The sequence below is a fragment of the Mytilus trossulus genome, chromosome 8 (assembly GCF_036588685.1).
Source record: "Mytilus trossulus isolate FHL-02 chromosome 8, PNRI_Mtr1.1.1.hap1, whole genome shotgun sequence".
In the NCBI taxonomy this organism is placed as follows: domain Eukaryota; kingdom Metazoa; phylum Mollusca; class Bivalvia; order Mytilida; family Mytilidae; genus Mytilus; species Mytilus trossulus.
Window position 1 is genome coordinate 75,265,035 of NC_086380.1, and position 14,066 is coordinate 75,279,100.

The 14,066-nt window shown below is 32.5% G+C and overlaps 1 protein-coding gene across 1 annotated transcript in view; it reads left to right on the top strand.

Annotated features, from left to right (window-relative positions):
• LOC134727986 (CAP-Gly domain-containing linker protein 1-like) overlaps nt 1–8,076 on the top strand; it is a 63,137-nt gene extending 55,061 nt beyond the window's left edge. The window contains exon 32 of the mRNA XM_063592384.1: nt 5,944–8,076. Within this exon, the coding sequence (XP_063448454.1) occupies nt 5,944–6,965 (1,022 nt within the window). The 3' untranslated portion in view covers nt 6,966–8,076. The remainder of the gene's footprint in view (nt 1–5,943) is intronic.
• The last annotated feature ends 5,990 nt before the right edge of the window (nt 8,077–14,066 follow it).

The window sequence follows — 14,066 nt, forward strand, 5'->3', positions numbered from 1 at the left end:
AGAAATATTATTTTAGATAAAAGTTAACAATTTTCCATAGGGGTAGGCCAAAACTTTTAAGTAATACTGGTTATGGTAGCCTTTGGATTTAGGGTAGGTTTGGGTATTTAGTTTTATAAGTAGGTTAATTGGGTTAATATAAGTATTAATAATTAGTTTGTTCTAGAAAACCTTAAACAGATAAATATTTGATCTTGGCCTGAATTTCAGAAGAATACTTTTAGTTATATAGCTTCTTGTTAATTTATTTAAGTTAATGGTATCATATTCTTCATAGAAATTGATAATAGGTTTTGGAAAACAATTAATATTTACTATGGTACATATACATTAGTTGTATCTCTATACTAAGCTAACTTAATGCTTTATATAGAAAGGTAAGCTGTATAATTAGTTAACGCTTCCTTTCAAATATCTATCAATTTTCTTTTAACAAAGTCAAAGTTACCAGGAAGTAATATGTACTGTATTTTCTGTTTATCATCAGTTCATGAGCATTTTATGACATTAGAAAGAATAGGTTTTGCACATCTTGTAAAGTGTAAATATATAAACAATTGTGTATTGTAAACTAATGTACATATATATAAATATTGTATATAATAATTTAACAAATTTGTCAAAAGTGATTGTGAAATTTATCACATGTTTTTATCTGAAGTGGAAGTCCAATTTTTCGATGCAAGATGCGGATATTTTGGAATAACATTTTAAACTTGATGTGTTTAATATTACTGTTGAAACCTTACACAGCTCTCTTAAATCAATCAGTTTTGCTAAATTGCTGCAATCAGAAAAAGAAATAATTGGAAAGTTTGTCATTAGCATTCTATATCAATATAAAACTTTAAATTTCTGCTTTTTCAAATACAAAAACAGGTGATAAATTTGTATACCACTTTGTATAAACACATCATTATGTAAATTATCCCAGTGCTCAACTTGTATACTTGTGTATGAACCATTCCATGCTCTGTAGATTCATTATATACCATTGGTAATGATATTGAAGGAGAGACCATCAATTGTCATATATTTAGAATGAGGATGTTCCAGGGCTCTTTCATAACTCTTCTCACTTCTCAGTGTACAAAATTTATGCATTAAACGCCAAATCCAATAATATGATTGTTTGATCTCTTACTCTGGGAACGATAATAGAACTCCAACATTTGAATGCCTGTATTTGGCAGATATTGAACCACCCTTTGTTCTGAAAGTTATTTAACAAAAATCTGCCGGAAAAATCAGTCTTTATAAGGCTTTAAGTGAAAGCCTCACTTTTCTTGATGTAAAGGACAAAAATTTGCTTTCAAAATTTGTTGAATCTGATATCATTCTGTTGGTTTGATAAATGTTGTTAGCCTTAAGTTTTGGTTACCATGACATATAATGAATTAACAGGCTATATTTGTATTGTATATCTATGCTAATGGTTATATCATATGGTCATTATTGCACAAAACATTAAATCATAATTACATACTTCACATTAGCTTATTTGAAGAAAGGAAAACTAAAGAGATTTTCTGATTCTCATTGCATCAAAGGTTAAGCTTAAACCTATTCCTCTCCAAAAATAATGCCACTTTATGTATAATGTAGGTATGTCTTATTTTTATGTACCTCACATCTCCTTCTATTCATTAACATGGTGCTTTTGTTAAATTCTATTGAAAAACCAGTTTTTGTGAACTTTCAATATTCACAAATTTTATGGACTTTTTGTGTGTGTGTGTTATACAGATGCAGTTTGTTGGTTATATTATGCTTTTTGAAGCTACTGCTGAATTATACATTGTAACAAATATTTTGCTTCAGCTATACAAAAACAAGTACCTTCAAAATATTCATAGGTTGTATAAACCATACTGGTAATGTGAAGGTTTGTGCATATTATGAAGTCTCAGTGAATATTGGAATGTAAACCCTTTGTAGTGTTGCCTTGGTAGCATCATCCTCATTACAAAAGATGGATGCAGGATTAAATTGCATTGAGTGATAGCTATATTGTAGCCATTGCTAGGTTTGAATAAAATTATAGAACAGTCAGACTGAGTGTGATTTTGAAAAATATGCATTTTAATCAAAGCAGATAAAATGTGCCTTTAATGTTCTTTTCAATGTGTGTTTGTTGTTGGTTTTGAACATTTGTTCTATTAGTGGACCAAATTTTTTCACAGTGCCATGTCAATGGTAAATATTGAATAAGGAAATCCAAAGTTAGATATATTAATTTGACCCTGTTCTGCCATTTTTAATGTCACTGCAAGGAGAATGAGACTAAATTAAATTGAATATTTGAATTTATAAGCTCCCAGGAGAATATTCAATTTTGATTTTAGAATAAGCAGATAAAATATAAAACATTGGATTTTCAGACATAATTTTTATTAACATCCAAAGCCATTTCTCTTACTTCCTAGTTTGGGTTTGGAAACCCAAGATATTTTAAGTAGAGTTGATTCTAACTTAGGGGATGGCAACAATAAATTAAAATTGTTGAGTAGGATGTTTTCTGTAGGGTGTTCCATATTTTTGCATTTATTTATGGTATTTGTTAATGTTTGTTCTCAGTTTGTCTTAATTTGTAAAAATTTAATTGTGTGTTTAAGTATACTCAGCGCTACTTTGTGCTTATTTTTAAACATGTAAGTGTTTTGTTTGGAAGCTTGCCTTGTAAACAAAAGTTATTCCAGAAGAAGAAATATTTCAAGTCATTGAAAATTATCAACCCACAACCTTTTTTAATTGGTATGAAAAGAGTAATAGAAATTATTTTTTCATCAAGTGATATAAATAAGTCTACTAAGTTGATTGCTTATTTTTTAACCATTCAAAATGATAGTATTGTCATGTCCACAGAATATGAAGTTGAAAGATGGACACATACATATATATACAATTTTTTTTAAAAATACATAAAATATGATTTTATATCAATGTTTTTAAAGTTTGGTTTGCATGTCTATTAAAATTTTTGATTTCATCAAGGTCAACAGGAAGTACATTATCATTATCATATTAAACTAATAATTTCTAAATGTTCTGCATTATGTAAATGAAATGGTGCATAACTGATTAATTCCTTATTCTGTTTAGATTTTAAAAAAAATGTCTTATGTAAGTTCACGTTTATATATGATGGATTCATGTTGTGGTCATGATTTTGACAGATTACCTCCCTTTTATGAATGAAAAAAAAGTTCCAAATCACTATTGTTTAAACAGTAAACTAGGTATAAATCTTTATTTCAAAAATATACTTTGTCACAATAAAAATGATTTTCTTATGAAACATTTTTTTTATAAAAATCGGTCACTCAGGGTGGTTGATTATTATATTACAACGCTATCATTGTAAATTTTACTATTATTCTATCAATTTGACCTGATTGGATGTGGCCTAAAGTACTATGCATTTGAGGATGGTCTACTTGAAGGTCAATACTAATTACTGATTATTTTCAAGATAGGAAATTTTTGATGTTTTTGTGTTGTTTGGTTGCTGTCTCATTGACCTTTAATCCAAACCCTCTTTTATTCATAGAGATTATTTCAGAATGATTTTATAATAAAATAAATTATTCACATAAAAATGTTGGTGATATTTTTAGATATTAATCCATTTCACCAAACAGTTACCTGGGATTCATAGATGATCACTCAACACCAGAAAGAGTATTTTTGAATTGATTCACCTTGGTATAAACCATACAAATCACTTCTTAATCATAAGTTATCCATGTATTACTTTGTTTTAAACTGAAAACTCCACATTTGCACAGCAATTGAGGCCACACTTAATCATATCTATTATATAAGTAATGTCAGTAATGTATGTGGTATGTGATAGATAAGTTAATATTTATAACTAGACAAATTACGTGTATTTATTAATAATAGTTAAATGACTTGTTGAATGGATTGGGTGTAAGTTAAAGGGTTGGGGTAAGGTCTTATACTGCCATATAATATGTACCATTATATAATGCAATTCCACATATAATCATATCATCCCATATTGCAGAAATAAATTGCTAATAATTTGTTTTATATTGTTGTTTATGCATTCATATTTCTGAGCAAAAAAACACACTTAAAATAGAGAAAGAAGTCCTTAGCTTTCTGTGGTTTTAGAGGGTGAGTGATTTAGTATTTCATTGGATATTTTCAAGATGTATAAAGCTTATTAACTTTTTGGAAGTGCTTTGATGAGAACATCAGAAAGAACATTTTAAGGGTTTTGACTTAATTTACAAGTTAAACCGAAAGGATACAGGTTAGCCAAGTGGTAATAAAACCAACATTTAATTTTTTCTTATTGACTTGTGGTGCCTTGAAGACTGAGTGTTCGAATTAGTCCAACTACTGTATCACTAGCCAGTCAATAAAGAGGTTGTAAGTTAGAATCCCGCATAAGACAGGCGCATGTAACACAATCTTAATGGGTTAGGATGTAGGTCCAGATTTCAAGAATCCTAGGATCAATGTCCACCATAAATCCAAGGGCATACGTCTAGTCTTCAGAGATTCTAGGATGTAAGTCTAGTTTTCAAAGATCCCAAGGTGTATGTCCAGTTTTCAAAGATCGTTGGGTGTAAATCCTGTTTTCAGATATTCTAGGCGTACATCCAGTTTTCAAGGATCCTAGGGAGTTTTCAGAGTTCCGGGGATGTATCGATGTTTTCAGAGATCCTAGGATGTATATCAAGTTTTAAAGGACCCAAAGGTGAGGTCCAGTTTTCAATGATCCTATAAGGCGTAGGTCCAGTTTCGTAGGACCCTAGGGTGTATGTCCAGTTTCGTAGGACCCTAGGGTGTATGTCCAGTTCCAGCAATCCTATGAGAGAACGTGTCCTTTCGTCTGGTCCATGCGTTCGTTTTACCTGAAATTAGGTTAAACGTTATGAAACTTATACACAAAGCTTATTTTACAAAACACAGTTCAAGTTTGAATTTTGGTGTTGTATTTCCAGATCTATATGGCCCTTTACAAATGGAAAAAAAAGATTTTTTCTTTTTCATACACGACGCTCACTTTTACCGTTCTAAAGTTCTAAACTTTTACAAATGGAAAAATTGCAGAATTTTTCGTTTGTGTCTCTCAAGTAAGTGGTCCTCAACCAAATGTTATGAAAATAATACAGAATGTTTAGTTCGGCAAAACTCGGATCAATTACTCATTTGGGTAGCGTCACTTTAACTGCTCTTGAATTATGTGCCCATTTTCTTATTTGTATATTTGCTAATTTTGCGGTACAGCTACGCATTTAAAAGTAAGGAACAAGACTGAATAATTCGTCCGAAAAATGTTATGTTCTCGGACAGACTGTTACTTTTTGAACTAGCACGTAAATGCTCTCAGTTGCTAACTTGTATAGAAGACAAAAAAGAATGGTAAATTGACTCACAAGAAACAAGGCTCAGTTTGCTATTTGACTGCCATTTGTATTATTTCTAAAACATCACATCATATACCGTTATACTAATACGATATCTGCATGGGTCTGGACTTTGTTTGTTTACTTTGTTTGGAAGCCGTATATGGTGACTTATATAGTAACTTACATTCACGTCATTTGGATAGTTGTCACAATGATAAACATATAACATCTCCTTATTTTGACCATATTAACATAACGATGACATTTTCTTGCTGCACGACATTTTTTGCACTTCTTAATCCCATTTCACACTACTACTGGCAACATTTTCAATGTATTATTTTTACACCAACAAAAAATGTACATTATATCAACATCCTAGTATGACATTAGTTTAAAAAAAATCATTGGAATATTTATGAACAATACAATACTCTAGTGTCCCCTCATTCTTAAAATGAATAATTATTTTCATTTTTTTTGGCATAATGACGAAATATTTGGATAAGATTAAAACGTTTTGTAATTTATTTTTAAATTATATATAATTTCACAGAATTCCATGAACCCTGTGAGAATTTACAGATACCAATTCCTGATGATAAGTCCAATCTTCCGGAACCGAAAGTCCGTTATCATAGCGGTAGCGAGACAGTCGAAATAGAATGTTCTGAAGGCAAAGGCAATGTCCGCACACCCTGGGATGAAAACCAATTAAAAGAGACATGTGAAGATTTTGAAATCAAACAGTCTTATGAGGGTAGACTACGGAGCAACGAACACGAAATGAGTAATTCGCAACTTGGAATATACGATGATGACGATGTTAGCGTAGACGTTAAAGACGAAAAAGACAACGAAACTCATTTAGAGCAAGTAGTTAACACCGTTCTTGAAAATGAAGTTGATCCGATTCTTGACGATTATAAGCATAAAGACACCAAGGACGAAGCCCATTTAAATACAGACGCTCCAAGAAGAGAACAGTCTGAGAGCAAAGACAATGAAATTGATACGGGACAAGAATCTGACGTCGAAAACAATAAAAATATGGAGGAATTTATTAACAAAAAAGACGATATGGCTGAAGATTTCGATGATGCACAAGAGCAACTAAAATCGGAAGAAAGTGATGAAAATGTCACAGATACAGGGGAAAGTGACATAAGTAACGATGATAAAGATGGAAAGGGTTTCAGTGTGGATGAAAGGGACGACAAAGACTACTCTAACGAGGAAAAAGATGAAAATGTCGATGAATTTCAAGATACTGAAGGCGATGATGGGGAGGATGGGGAGGATAATGGTTTAACTATTAACGATAATGACAGTGGTCAAGTTAGCGAACATCACGAAGAAAAACGAATGTTAGAGACGGGCGATAATCGAGATTCTTTACCGATTGACGACGAAAGCGACAACAGTCAACTTCACGAAGAAGAATATCAGTTAAAGACTGACAATAAAAGAGATGTCTTGCCTATCGACGATAATGATAGTCACACAGTCAGTGAACGTCACGAAGAAGAACGAATGATGAAGACTGACGATAATCGGGATTCTTGTAAAATAAGTTAAGAATTCGCACATGATGGACCTGGTGAAAAGCTTATTTTTAACGCATACTTAATGTGTTCAGCGAATTTGGTCTCAACTTTTGCAACATATATATACTAGTATATACCACTTTTTTTATTTGCTTATTTTCATCAACTGCTGCGCGGGAACATTAAATTTATTTACATATTAGAATCTATACTCCCGGATGTATACATGTAATGTGTTTTTTCTATTCGTGCTAATTAAAGGTTTTCAGTTGTCTAGAATGGAATGGAATGGAATAGAGTAAAACGTATTCATGCTGATGCATGCAGATTATGTTTTTTTTTATTTTGATGCGCCCCATTCTACTTCGTGTTGTTCTGGCACACCACACATTGTGGCTAATCTTTCATTTGAACTCCTATTATATGAGGGTGGTAAAGGCTTATTTTCGTGCAACGTTTTTGGTCTTTTTATCTCAAGTGTTTTCATATTTTTCCGTTTTATTTCTAGTGTTCACGTGTTTTGTTCAATGTGTGTGCTTCGTGTATCCCCTTTTCAAAGGGATTCAAATATACGTATTTGTGACAGGTGCTATTTACTTACACAGCTCTCTCAATCGGGGTCTTCGTGACGGCCAAGAAGTCCATGTCCTCCTAAGTGATATTGGAATAACTAATCCAAGAATTTCTATCGATTTTGTTTTCTTCACGAATGTTAAAGGTATAAAAAGACGACCTGTTTTGATTCATTAAACGTTCTACAGCATATGTTCGGAAACGCCATTCTCTCCAACGTGATGTCCCTTGAAAAGTCATTCTCTCCAATGTAATGTCCTAATAAATCACACCCTCAAACTGGATATTCTATTTTGCCACGCGAAACCGTCGCCGCGATGCAAATTTCTGTAAAAGATACATTTAGATCTCGTTATGTCACACTGGAGAGCGTATCATCTAAGGCTTTGGTTTATCTGATAGTGATTGGTCCATGTATAACAACATAAAGTTGACCGATCGTTTGTCAAGTTAATATACTATTTGTTGGTAATTGGTTTTTTTTTTCTCAAATTGTTGCTGTGTCGTTGTTTTCGTGTTTACTGTTTTGAATTATATTTGAACATATTATAAGCGTTAAATGCAGTTATTGTTATTGCTGTTAATTAATAAAAAAAAAAGTATTTGTTTATAAACAGAAGTTAGTTATTTGCAGTCAATAAGAGACAAAAAGTTCCAAAGTGACAATTAAATTTTATAAGTTGAAGAGATATCGACAAAAACAAAAACACAACAAAACACTGCAAAACAAACAACTGTGTGAACAACATGAGCCAGACAAAAGTCGGTGTTATCTCAATTGTACCCGAAGGGTAGGCAGATTCTTCTTCACATGTGGCCATGGCATCTGACGTGTTGCTACTGATTACTACACATTCTGTGATACGTCATATTGATGATTGAGTGATGTCGCAACCGAGGTACAAAGTTCTGCTTTTGGTAATGACAATTGCAGCATGTCCGTGTTCGTATTTCATAACAAGTAGATGATTTACGTAAATCTTCCAAAGAGGTGACTCCAACTTTACCACTATTTAATGTAACCCTATTTAATTACCAAAATTAGTTTTAAATCTTTACCACTAGAAACTATGAAGCTTGGTTTAATAACTTCTAGGTAAGGAGCAATCTGATATAAACGAAATCATGATAGTGAAATTAAAAGCAAGCTCTGAAATGTCGTATAAACCTTGAGATATATACTAAATAATCAAACTCTGCTCGATTGTTGCTTTACTGAACAGTTATGGACATTTTTAAAACAATTCACCAGTTCTTAAATTAGTCGAAGAGCAATGTTATTTTATACATTATGTATTGTTCAAGATGACAAATATGTCCGACACAAGTTTGACAACTTCTAAAGATCTTCTCCAAACGATACTGTCTTCATTATGCTTTATATATCTTATTATCTTATATAATCCACAATTAGGAAAAATACGACCAGAATAATTTAAACAAATACGTGCTGTGCATAGACTTAATATTAATACATGGATATATACGTGCCGAATCCAAGAAAAACTGAAGTATTTTCGGTAAAATATGGTACCCTAAGAGTATCATACAGCTGGGTAATCCATATATCATGAAATGATTTAATTGTATATATAAATCAATATTAGTATACTGAAAACCAGTCGCATCAGAGAAGGATATAAATATGTTAATCATACTAGAAGTTGTTAATGGTACATTCTTGTAACCATCGCATATATTTTATCTCATTTCCGAACTTTTTTATTTTTACTAAACAGAGATTCATTTCCTATCTATGTTTGAAAAGGGAATGATACACTTTTGAGATGTTGTATATAAGGGGTGAAATAGGTGACGCTGTTGGCTAATGGGTTCGAAATATAAAGGCAACAGTAGTATACCGCTGTTCAAAACTCATAAATCCATGGACAGAAAACAAAATCGGGGTAACAAACTAAAACTGATGGAAACGCATTAGATATAAGAGGAGAACAACGACATAACACTAAAATGTAACACACACAGAAACGGACCCAGCATCAGACAAATTCCCACGAGCATAAAAAATATAACATCATAACCAAATACATGAATTTGGGATAGACAGATACCGTGACGCGTCTTATCGCAATGTGAATTTACACTTAAAAACGACGCAATGTTAAAATGTAACACACACAGAAACGAACTATAATATAACCATGGCTATATTCCTGGCTTGGTATAGGACATTTTTAAAGGAAAAAAAAAAAGTGAGAGGACAAAAACCCAAAAAGGAGGGATTTTGGAAATGAGTAACCCCGTGCCACCTCAAACATTATAAAGGAGATGTGGGGTATCTTTTCAATATTCGTTTTACTTTACTGACAAATTTTACAATTTTTATTAATTATGGTATCTGATAATCCCAGGATCATATATATTCATAATCTATTTGATGTACGAAATTGTACGACCGAGGTGTAAATAATTTACGTCAGTCACCTTACAAACATGCTGGTCAGAACAGCATCTTACTAGTTTAATAATACCCATTATCAACATGTACATTTTGATCTCTCCATCAGTGGTCATTGAACAATAAAACAGGGTTAAAGATAAATCAATTGCTCCAGTTGTTATCATATCGGTCAATAAAACATTGTGTACCTTTATCCTATATTATTGTTTTTTGGGCTATTGTGTCAAAATTTATCTACGTAAGCAACACTTGAGTCCAAGTATTGTGATAATTAAAATTACAATAAAAAGAGAAGATCCATTTATGATAATTCTATTGATTAATTGATTGATGGTTGATTAACGTCTAATGGTAAATATTTCATGCACGTTCAGGACCAGATATGACAATTATAAGAGAAGAGCCTATTATGACATATTTAGAACTATTTATTGTCGCACAAAATATTTCCCTCGCGAAATTTTCAAAACAATATCTATTGATTGAAATGGTTCGCAATCCTTTTTAAATTCAATTAATATGTGCTGCATAGGCACTCTTGTTGTTGATGTTTTTCAATTTATCTCGGTCTTCATTTGTGCTTTCGTTTATGTTGCTATTCCCTTTGTGTATTGTTGAAATATCCATTAACAGGACATGCAGGAGGCGACATAAGGTTTAACAGGGAAAATGAATTCGATGTCATCCGTTGGTAAAGTGACTTAAGTTTAGTATGTGTGCATTCGTGTGTGTGTAAATGTATTACGTTAAACTCTATCCTGATGAAGTGTTGTCGTCGCTGTGTTGTTTTCAACAACAAACAATCGTGTCATTGAAATCAACACCTATAACTTTGAATATCTATATCTCAATAACGTTAGACGTGGATTAATACGGATGGATATTTGCGTACAACAGACAAATCGTGTCCTCTCAAGAAATTGGATGACGTAAATCTGTTATTATTGTCGTGAAGCATGCGTGCAAATAGATTTATCAATATATTCTCTCTATATGGATTATAGACTCCCATGACATCATTTAATATTAAGTTGATTACTATTATGATATTTGAAATATACCACTGCCGATTAGACTCCCATTTGTCAAAGATGGAGAAGTTAAATTAGCTTTCCGCTACATCAAAGGCCTGACTTTTAAAATCCGATAACAACAACTATAATACTGACAATATAAAAATTTGCTTGTAAAAAAATAGGATCAAGATGTATGAATGTCTTGAGAATAATATGCTCTAGAGTTAAAATAAAGCGATAGTAAGCAATCATAGGCCGCAGAACTGCCTTCAACAATGAGAAAAATCCATACGGTATGTAGACGGCTATAAAAGGCACCGAAATGAAAAATGCTGAACAATTCAGACGAAAAAACTAACGGCCTGATGTATGTAAACTAATAAACGAAAAACAAATATGATATACAGGAACACACGACAACCGCTAGTCTACAAGCTCCATGGACAGGCTTATGCATAACGTGGAGGGGTTAAACATGAGGGGTGGCGCCAAACCATCCCTCTTAACCTGAAGTAGTAGTGTTACAGCGCATCATTAGATCGATACAAGGCAAAACAAGATAACTACCATAAAAACAACAGACATAAAGCACCGAAATACATGTACTCCCCTTTGTTTATTCAATGTTTGTTATTTTAATGTTTGCATGTTAAATAAATCTTTGAAGTATAGAAAATGGAACAACTAATCAGAGAATTAAAAATCAAATACAATTGCATATTTTTCACGAACTTCTGACAGCTTTACCGGTATGTTAGGTTATCAACGACCTTTCTGTTTCATTAAATGCTCTAGAGCTACGTACATCGTATTGTTTGGATGCATACATGCACCCCACTGTACTATAAATGTCATAATAAGACAGATTTTCAAACGCGATATTCTATTTTGCCTCGAGGAATAGTCCACGAGATGCAACTTGCTGTGATTAACGATTTACTTAGACCTCAGTCGTCTCTCATGCTTGTTAGCGTGGCATCTCGGGCTTTGATTCATCCGATTGTGATTTTTACATGTCACACAAAATTAGTCGACATAATGTTTGTTGATTAAATTGTTGTTTTTTTTCTCAAATTATTGATGTGTCTTTGTTTTCATGTTTGCTGTTTGAGTTTATCTATTTAAAAATATTAAAAGCGCAATACACTGAGTTATCGTTATGGATGTAGTCTTTTTGTTAAAAAAAATAAGTCATTTATTTGCAGTCAAAGTTATACAGAAAGATACAAAAGTGACAGTTAAATTTCAAAGAGAGAAAAAAAACCAATAAAAAACAATCAACAAAATACTGCTAAAAGAACAAACACTTGGACAACACCAACCAAACAAAGGCCGTGGTATCCGATGCGTTGTTTTTTGTTATTTCACACGTAGTGATAAGTCCAACTGAGTGGTGTCACAACCTAAGAACAAAAACGGGATTTTGATAACGACAATAACAGATTATCCATTATCGTATGTGACACACCACATATTCCAAACCGGGCAAATGATTAACGTGAAATGTTCTAAGGGATGACTTAAACTTGAGCACTAATTAATATAACCCTATTTGAGTACCAAAACAATGATAAAACGTTACCACAAGAACCCATAAAGCTTGGTTTAGTAAGGAGCAATCTGATATAATGGAAATCATGATAGGAAAAGCAAGCTCTATAATGTTGCATTATCTTTGAGATGTATACTAGTACTCCATCTATCATGCAGCGCTGCTCGATTGTTGTTACGCTGCACAGAAATTGATTTTTTCCAATCAGTTTTTAAATTATTTGAAATGCAATTTTAGTTTAAACATATTTATTTATAGTGGATTGGGAAACAAGTTTTGCAACTTATATTAATCCCTTTCCACTTTGCGGGTACGAGTGCTGCCTTGTAGCGGCATTAGCCTACTCTTTTTCGAAATCTACAAGGTTGTCTTTAACGTGCAAGAGATATGGCTCTCTCTTAACACGGGTCAGCCATTTATCGTCCCCTTCCGACGGACTATCATCGTTTCCTCAAGACCACACTCGCAAATGGTGTCAAGGGAGAGCCGAAAATTCAGTTCCTGAAATTTTCATCCCGAACGGGAATCGAACTAGGAACCTTTGTGTAAGTAGTCCGATGCACTAACCACTACACCACGGCTCTCTAATTTTAGTTTAAACATAATGTATTGATAAAAATGACAAATGGGTTAGGCAGAGGTTTAACTGATTAGTAATAGCTTCTTCCAACGATCTGTCAAAATGTTTCCTAAAATGTATCTTTGGATATATCCTATACAATCCACAATCTTATAAAATACAAACATATTAAACTCAACATATACAACCAATAGACTTATCATACGTAGATATATATACGTGCTGAATCCAAGAAAAAATCAACTATAAGCAGATAAATATAACATTACATGGTGACCATAGAGTACCACACAAAATGGTTAATCCATAATATCATGAAACACTCTTAGTGACTTCCTTTGTTCGTAGGTTATATGCGCTATATATGTTCGTTTATGTATAGTGCAGACGCAAAGGAACTAATATATAATTCAGTTTACAAAAAACGTGTTTGAAAAGGAAACGAGATTCATAGAAAAATAAGATACTGTGACCTAAATCAAATCTTTATTTGAAAACAAACGTAATATAAACATTAGAGTTTCCATTAATAATGTGTGAACATGGAAAATGTTTGCCTCTCCTTGTCACAATGATGAACATTTATCGTTAATTATGACTTTTAAAATGAAAAGACCATATCTACAAAGCAAAATGTAAATTAGTAAATTATTCACTAGTGCTAGCCACATTATCAAACATTCAAACACGATTTATATATAGTCGCCCATCAGAATATAGAGAAAGTACAATAATCACTAACAAGTTACTATGATCATGTACAAGTTCGACTATCATAACAAACAATTTTCAATGGCTATTATTTCGGTAATAAGGTCACAAATAATATTAAAACAGACACAAACAACAATACCGTACATATCAACCTAGCGGGTGAGTAATTCTTTAAAACAACGCGTGTACACGGAGAAATAACAAAATGACGATTTTACCTGTTTCGGGCTACACGATGTTGGGATCACTGTAAAGTTCTGCAATTACGATGATCA